Below are 8,818 nucleotides of genomic sequence, written 5' to 3'. Positions count from 1 at the left end.
TGTGACTCATGCTGGGCTCTCATAAGCAGCTGGTTGGGGTTCTGGAATCTTGGCCAGAGGGTCTTGGAATCCGCCTGGAGGTGGTACGATTTACCTGGTAAAGGTTATATGGAGGGAGACTTACAGGAGTCCTAGTGCAATGTCTTGCTTTTGTAATGGGAACCAGCTGGGTTTTGCTGTTTCCCAGAGCCTCAATTTTGGAGTTCAAAGCCCCTGTGACCTCTGGGATGTCTGGAGCTGCCCCAAGCCCTTCAGTTAGTATCATCAGAGAAATGTGATTTCTGCACCTCCCTTGTTTCTCCTTGTGGCCTCACAAATGGGGGGCAGCACCCCCTTGAACAGGCAGGGAAACAAGTGTGTTGGCATCCCCACAAAAGCCAAAGCTGGGCTTACTTCGTCACCACATGACAGACGAGGCCGTGTGTACGTGCGATGTGGGCGCCATGGCTATGCTGTTCCCACGTGCTTCTCCTTCCCATCCATTGTACTTCCTAAGGTGACCACCTCCCTTCCAACTGTGACTGTGTGACAAGGAGTGGGGACAGAATTTGAGTCCTTTCTTATCTGAGGGACGATTACATGGGACAGAGGAGATGCTTGTGTGCACCTCTGGGTGCAGGATCCTGGGCTGCCTCGAGGTCCGGAGGCCTCTGCGGCACTCAGATAGCTAGGGGCCTGCACTGAGGCTCTGGCGGGGGTCAAAGGGCAGGAGGCTGGCTTAGCGGAGGGCCATTTAGGTGACTTGTGTCAAGGCTGGTGTGTAGACAGCCTCAAGCAGCTGCGGGTTGGCAAGGGAATAGGCAGAAGGCAGGGGCTATGCACGGTATCCTCATCTAGAGAGCAGGGATTACATGATACCTATTTTCTAGGGTGGCTGTGAGCAGTAACTGCTTGTGGGAGCATTAGCCCAGAGCCTGGCCCAAAGCGGAGTGCCCCCTAAACCCGAGAGACCTGCTGGACCAAGAGCACAGAACCCAAGCAGAGGCCTGCACTGTCAGGCCTGCATCTGGCCCTGGCCATGCTCCTCGGGACAGCAGGTGACCTGGGGAAGGCTGGCTGGGAAGTGAGCTGGGCCAGATCCCTTCTTAGCTGAGGAAACTGCACGTGGTCCCCTCAGGGCAGCCTCATGCTTAGGCAGCTCTGAGTGTCCCCTCATACACCATCATTTCAGTAAGAAAAACACTGGGATGAATGAAAAGGGAGAGGAGTGAGGTAGTTATGGTCACACCACTGGTGCATGGCAGTGTTGGGACTTCAGTTCCTAGCTGGAGAACCAGAAACAAATCACCGCTTTGCTAGGAGTCTTTGCAGGAGGAGCCTGTGTCTGACCAGCTCAGTTCCGCTCCGTGCCCACTGTGTGCAGAGCTCCCTCCCTCCCTTTGGACGCAAGGACGATTCCAGCTCTAAGCTGGGTGCGGTCTCAGCCCAGGGTCTAAACATCTTAATACCGAGACCCCTCAGCTGTGGTGCCAAAACCTGGCAATCCACGCCCTTGGTTTAACTTTACCAAGTGACCCAAGGCCTGGAGTTATGACGACTGTGGTGCAGCAGCAATGTCACCTGCTCAGAAAGACAGGAATGCCAGAGTCAATACAAAATAACACTACACAAATGGCAAACAGGCCCTGGCTCGTGTGGCTCAGTGGACTCAGCACCAGCCTGCGAACCGAAGGGTCTCCAGTTCAATTCCCAATCAGGGCACATGCCTGGGTTGCAGGCCAGGTCCCCAGTTGGTGCGCAAGAGGCAACCACACATTGATGTTCTCACCCTGTTTCTCCCTCCCTTCCCCTCTCTCTAAAGATAAATAAAATCTTTAAAAAAATGGGAAACAGGAACTTACAAATTTAAAACATCACCCACATAACTCAAGAATACTTCTTACCATAGATTAAACATATCCTTTTTGTAAATTCATTCATAAGAAATACTTAGCTGCTCACACAAAAAATAGAAAACAGCTGCACAATATTCTATCAAGTGGCAGAACCAGTCAGTCATCCTAGAGCTGGTCTGTCCAGTTGTTTCAGTCTTAAGCCCTGAAGGAAGTCTCTGTACACACAAACTTCTCATTAGGGATTCCTGAGAACAGAGAGCATCCAAACGTTCAGATCCCGAATCATCCGGCCAAACTGCATTCTGAAGGGACTGGCCAACTGCAGTGGAAAGGGGAAAACTGCTGAGTTCAGCAGGGAGGCATGTGGCCCTCCGCTCCACCTAGCAGCAAGCCTCACTGTCCCATCGTGCAGTCTCATCTCCTTTCATGACATCTTACTACTTGGAGTGGAAATGGAAGTGCAGCATCTACTCCCCACTGCGATGCCTGTGCCCTGGTGCACGCTGAGGAAAAATGAAGCCAATTCAGTGTCTGCTCTGGAGCCACCTGGTTTGAGGACCTTCACGAGCCAGAATCTACCTCCAGAATAACTGCCTTGGAGCAAGCATACAAGCCACACAAGGAAAGTGCTTCCTGACTTTTGGTTTCAAACAGGCCTTTCCCCTGAAGACCTGGGACTCAGCCAACTGTTGGGCCAGGCTTGGAGCCCCGGAGAGCAGACATCAGCTCCTCCAGGTGTGGGAAGGGTGCTGGGCGCAGGGGCAGGGGCAGGCACAGCTCACCCTGAAGCCCATAATCCCAGCCACTGCTCCACCTCTGCCCTGTTCTAAAACAAGGGGCCTTCACCCTCATACATGACACACTTGCCTTTTTCAAAAGTATATTTTTCTTTTCTAATCAGAAAAATAGGTTTAAAAACCGCCCACCCTGACTCACCAGTGTGGCTGCGTGGGTTGGGTGTCATCCTGCAAAGTGAAAGGTCACCAGTTTTCTGGTCAGGGCACATGCCTGGGTTGGAAGCCAGGTCCCCAGCTGGGGGTATGTGAGAGGCAACTGATCCATGCTTTTCTCGCTCATTGATGTTTCTCTCCCTCCCTTCCCCTCTGAGAATAAGTAAATAAAATCTTAAAAAATAAAAAGAAAACACAAAACCCCAGTAACATTACAATTTGGCTGCATCTAATTCAATGAGGAAACTAAGGGTGTGGTGGATGAGACCCAGTGTCTTCCAAAGGCCAACACAAACGACTCAGGATGGCGTTTTGGGCCATCTCTGCGCTGCTGCCAAGGTCCCAAGACAACAGTTTAATTGTCTGGGGCCTCACATGGGCAGGAAGGCCAGACTCTTAGGCTGCCCCCAGCACCACCTCCCAGTGTAGACACGGGTGGCCTGAGGCAGGGGTGGAGTGTACGTATGTCCCTAGCAGGGATGACCACTGGAAGTGAGTGGCACACCCCCTGGCTCGCTAGTTGAGCTTTGTATTCTAGTCAGAGATCCTTGGTTCTGAACAGCTGAAGTTGTGGGCTGCAACAGACCCCAAAGGAAAGGTGGCTGTGAATTCACCCCAAGGGGTAGCAGTCTCCTCCCAGCGCCCCAGAGCTGGTGGCTGATGTCAGTGCCCGGAGAGTGGCCGGCTGCAGGGCGGGTGGGGCTTAGCTTTCAGCTCCCACTGCTCCCGGCGCAGTGAGCAGCGGAGGCAGGTTCCCTCCAGCAACAGCAGTGGTGCGGGGCGGCTGCTCTTGCTGCGTTCCAGACTGGGGCAGGCAGAGGGGCCATGGGATGCCCGAGAGGTAGTAGCCAGGTTTCCCCCGCTCTGAGGGACAGCAGGTGGCTCTCTCCTTGGTGTGGAGAGCAGTGCGGATGCACCAAGAGCTCTGAGGTGTAGGGTGGAGGCAGAGACTGTTTCTGTTCCCATTGAGCTGCTGGCCGGGAAAGGCATTTACTCATCAGAGCCTTCATTTCCCTCAGGGGAGCAGGGTGGCTGGGAAACATGGAGTGTCAATGACATGGCCTGGATCCTAGTTGCGGCTGGGGCCAGGCTTAGGAAAGGGGGCTCATTTTACCCTCAGCCCTCATTGTGCAGGCCACAGGAGGTGGGCTCAGACCTCTCCGGTCACCATTGGAGGATCAGCTTCTCGGTGCACTGAATGCTGCTGGCCTGACTGACCCATCGGGCAACGTGGATGTTCCCTCCCAGGCTCTTGTTTGGGAAGACTGCACTGCAGGCGGGCCTGTCACCCGCCACCCGGAAGCCTCTGGTCCACGAACAGTGTGTTCTTCCAGATGAGACCACGAGGGCTCAGTGGGAAAGACACTGAGGTCGGTGGGGCGTCGGGACCTGAGCTGGTGGCCTAGATACTTATAGAAAGACTGTAACCCACAAATACATGTAGTATCCAGAATCCATAAAGAGCCACAACTCAACAACAAAGATAAACCACCCAGTTGAAAAGTGGGCAAAAGACTTGAACAGATAAATGACTAAAGATACACAAATGGGCAACAAGCACAAAAAAAGATGCTCAATGTCAGTGGTCATTTGGGAAATGCAAGTCAAAACCACAGTGAGATTTCACTTCACACACATTAGGGTAGCCATAATTAAATATATATATATATATATATATATATATATATATATATATATATATATATATATATATCAAGCATTGGTAAGAATGTAGAGAAGTAAAACCCTCTTGTGTTGTTGATGGGCATATAAAATGGTATAGCAGCTGTGGAAAATCGTTTGGTGATTCAATAGAATTAACATGACCCACAACTCCATTCCTACATGTATACCCAAAAGAATTAACAGGTGTTCCAATACTTTACATGAATGTTCGTAGCAGCACTATTCACAATAGCCAAAAAGTAATTAACAACCCAAATGTCCATCCGCTGATGAATGAACAGTCCATCCACACACGGAATAGCATTGTCATAAAAAAGGAATGAAGGCCCGACATGCTTCTACATGGATGAGCCTTGCAAAACACTATGTTAAGTGAAAGATGCTAAGCACAGAAGGTGACATTCCGTATGATCCCATTTATATGAAATGTTCAGAATGGGTAAAACCAGAAACAGAAAGTGGGCTGGTGGTTTCCAGGGCTGAGGGGAGCCCAAAACCCCACAAAATGTCAGGTCATGACACATACCCACTGATCAGGTGCTCCAGGGATGATTCCAGGCCTTTATCTGCACTTAAAAAACTCCTCCACCCTGCTATCCAGCCAGAGCAGAGCTAGTGGTCTACCTGAAGGGTATGACACCGGGAGTCCCAAGACCTAAGGAAAGTCCATTTGTTCACCAGCTAGCGATGTGAATGGACGACTCACACCCCATTTCTGCTTACCTTCTAAACCAGACAACAGAGCCAACACGGTTCCATATTATTCACAAGCTTCTCGTAAAGGCAATAAGGAATGTGGCAACCTTTGGAGGCGTGGCAGAGAGGGTGCTGTGAATCTTGCACCCGCTATCTTCCCTGTAGGACCAGCTGTGTGTGGAGCTGCAGGAAGTGGGCTGGCCATTTGCAACGTGGATGGCGAGGAAGGGTAGGGGCCAGGAGGGAAGACCAAGAGGGCCTGGGGCTGGCAAGGGGTTCCTCAGGCACTGGCTGGTCTCCACCCACTGCTCCTGCCATCATTCACCAGACACTGCATCACATGCACTGAGTAAAGGGTAAAATTCTTTATTAAGGCACATTAGCTGGGAGTGTCCCAGCCACAATGGTTCTAGATAAAGAGGAATAAATCTTCTGTCTGTGGAGCAGCTCCTTCCTGGCCTCTCAGAGCCTGCACGGGGAGTGTTGGGTCTCTCAAGGAGGCTGAGGAAGCCCTAGAGGCCACAGCTGCGGGACATGCCAGCTCTAACGCTAAGTGCTTTAGCCGCCTGCTTCTCCACGGCGCTAACAGCAACAACCCCTGCAGGGTCTCAGAACAGCTTCTCTGACTTCTCAGCAGTGGCCATGGTCACTCTGGAGTCCCAGGCAGAGGGTCACTGTCCAACAGAGGAGGAGTTCTTGAGAGAACACTTTGGATCTTGACTCCTTCACAAAGGCAGGCCAGATGCCAAAAGCAGCCCCATGCTCCCACCTCTGGGCAGTGAAGGGCTGCCGGGTCCTCCTGAACACAGCTCATTCTTGAGATACAGGGACAGCTCTGAGGAAGTGGCCCTTTCTCCCGTGCCCTCATCTGTTCTGAGGGCAGAAGGGACGGGTGTGTCCAGGCTGGTGGCAAAGGCTGCATTTTCGCTGTTTCTTGGCCGTGGACCCGGGGTCTGAGGAACTGGCCCGGGCTCTTTTGCTTCTGGACTCTAGTCCGTGGGTTCCTCCTCTGCCTCCCAGCCAGGGTGGGGCCCCCAAAGTCCCTGTGGGAAGAGTCAGGGCAAGTCCAAGTTCAGAAAGACACATGAAGTGGAAGGAAGTACAGGACATTGTGTTGGGTGAAGGGTGTCTTCCAAACCTGTACGCAATCACCCCCTCCCCACAGGCCAGGCTCCCCTCACTCTGCATCAGCGCGCCTTGGGTCACTACCTGAACCCCTGCTCTTAAAAGGCTTTGGCCCCCGCACACTGTTCTTGTAATGAGGGCCCCGCGTCACTCTGTACATGTTACCAAAGTGGAAAGCAAGCAGCAGCGGGCCTAAGGTCACGAGTAGGGCAGCAAAGCCAATGGGCCAGTGACCAACCAGCTGCTCCCACCTTCCATGCAAAGAAACCCAAGTCCTGGATCCTCCCACAGGCCTCTTACTATCAACCACCTGATGACCCAGCATCAACTGCTCAGCTGGGCTGGAGGCTGGATGCTACGCACTCCCTTCCAATGGGGGAGATGAGCGGCCCCTGCCTGGCTGCACTAGCTCCCACACTCCCAGTGAGACCATCCCAGCAGGGCTGCGTCCAGGCCCTCTGACCTGGCAGCTAGCCCTACGCTTGTACTGCACCTCCTGGGCTCCTCCTGTGCGTGCAGAGCCGAGGACATGTGTGCTAGGACCATGGTCCGAGACGGAACTGTGATAAAGACAGGCAAGTGCCCATCTTACTGAGGACATAGGCTGAGAGGCCAAGTCATTTGTTCAAGGCTAGACAGCTGGGCTTTGGAACCAGCTCTCTGTGACAGCCCCCACTAGGCCTTTGGTCATTCTGATATTTAATTAAGCTTCTGCTGTGTACCAGAGCAGGCAGGGACCATTTCAAAGTACCCTCAATACCTCATCTACCTCGATGCAATGTCCAGGAGCCAGACCCAAGCTGTGGATGTCGCCTTGGGTAGGTTCCTAGACGTCCCAAGGGCCACTTTCTTCATCTGAATAAATGGGGCTGATGACAACGATGTCCTAGGGTTTATAAAGGCTCCAGGAGCATCGGGTCTTGGGTTGCTGTGAGACCCTGAGCAAAGTCACTGTGTTTGTTGGGGCCTCGCCTTCCTCATTTGTAAAAATGCGATCGCACGCTTACCTGGTGAAGATGGAGGATGCCTATCTTAGCACAGGCTACTTAGCGTAGTGCCAGGCACACAGCAAGCCACTACCCTCCCGGTAGACACCCTATGGTTTGGAATGAAGACGGTGCCATTCACTGCCTTGCTGCAAGTGAGCGTGTGGGAAGGCAGAGGAGCGGGAGGACCCAGTGGCCCTCACGCGCCCACCACCGCCTCACCCTGCCCTTGGTCCCAGGCAGGGCCCTGCCCCACCCCACATAGCCCCGGAGCCGCTTCCTGCGGTGCTGCTGTGGCAAAGGCGTGCTCCTCACCTGGGGCTGCATTCTCGTCCACCCACTGGAAGAAGCCACACTGCTGCTCTCTTGGCTTGGCACACGTGTGGAACTGGCGGCCCTTGTTGGGCCCGTCCTTCTGCACAGTCCATGTGATAGCGGCCTGACTACAGAGGCAGGGTGTGCCAGCACCAGAGTCACCAGCAGGGCTACCAGACCCGCGCGGGTGGTTTGCTGAGCCGCCTGGGTGTCTTGCTGTGGAGGAAGGAGGCCCTCCTGCTCCCGGGCGGCTGCTGCTGGCCCACAGGAAGAAGCTGCAGCTGCCGCTGTGGCACTTGTAGAACTGCCGGCCCTGGTTGGGCCCCTCCTTCCGGACGGTGAGCAGCGCGGCCTCCTGGCCGCAGTTGCAAGTCACGGAGTTGCTCTCAGCAGCAGCGGTGAGTGCAGGGAGGTTCTGGGCCGGAGCCTTCGAGGGCCTGGTCTGCCTGGTGTCAGGAGGCCGGGGGTGGCCGCGCTGGCTGCTGTCCATTCTGTTCGAGGACTGGCTAGCCTGCAGGTAGCCTGAGGGCTGGCTGGCTGCCTGGTCAGCTCTGGGGGGGCCCCGAAAAAACCTTAGGTCCAAGATTTCCCTCAGGGTCTCATCGCATCCACCGACGCAGCCTACGAATTCCAGAGGCATAGTTGGGGGAAGGCTACCACGTTTAAACTTGAACTTCAACCTAATAGGGCCAAAAGGTAAAACAAAACAAAACAAAAAACATTTACTACCAGGTGCAAGAGTCTTCTCGGTTCAGAGGGCCGCACCAGCCCTGGGTCTCCCCTTGGCATTCTCAGGCCCTGGGAAGCTCAAGTAACGCACCAGCCAACCCCCAGCCCCTCCGGTCTCTGCAGGAGTTGCAGAACGGGAGGCAGATGAAACCTAAGGCCCCCGTGAATCACAGTACAGAAGCCTCTGAAAGTTCATTCCCCTGTACCAGCTGTTCTCAGAGTGTGCTCCAGCGGCATCTGGGGATCCTGGGCCCTTTCAAGGTGAGGTCAAAAATAGTTTGTGACAATGCTTAAGAAGGTAAGTCTGGTGTGCTCTTATTCTTCCCAGTGTGTGCAGTAGTTTTCCAGAGGCTACAACACATGCAATAAGCTCAGGAGACTGGCTGTGGAAGCAGATAAGAGAATCTAACTGTCTCTTACGAAGCCAGACATCAGACTTGCAAAAATGGAAACCCATGCAATCTTATTATTTTTTACGCTGAAAAATAGGCATTTT

General features: G+C 53.5%; 1 protein-coding gene across 2 annotated transcripts in view; it reads right to left on the bottom strand.

The window, feature by feature from the left end:
* Positions 1 to 5,517: 5,517 nt before the first annotated feature.
* TOP3A (DNA topoisomerase III alpha) overlaps positions 5,518 to 8,818 on the bottom strand; it is a 36,163-nt gene continuing 32,862 nt past the window's right edge. The window contains exons 18-19 of one of the 2 annotated variants that reach the window (XM_090257742.1): positions 7,594 to 8,273; positions 5,518 to 6,210 (exon numbers count right to left, since the gene is read on the bottom strand). In XM_090257742.1, coding sequence (XP_090113868.1) covers positions 6,032 to 6,210; positions 7,594 to 8,273 — 859 coding nt within the window. In that variant the 3' untranslated portion in view covers positions 5,518 to 6,031. The other variant, XM_090257743.1, reaches the window with a different exon arrangement.

The sequence above is a fragment of the Furipterus horrens genome, unplaced genomic scaffold (genome assembly GCF_987537825.1).
Source record: "Furipterus horrens unplaced genomic scaffold, mFurHor1.1.pri manual_scaffold_11, whole genome shotgun sequence".
Taxonomy (NCBI): domain Eukaryota; kingdom Metazoa; phylum Chordata; class Mammalia; order Chiroptera; family Furipteridae; genus Furipterus; species Furipterus horrens.
Note: the sequence above shows the minus strand (reverse complement) of the source record. Positions and strands in the feature narration are given on the sequence as shown.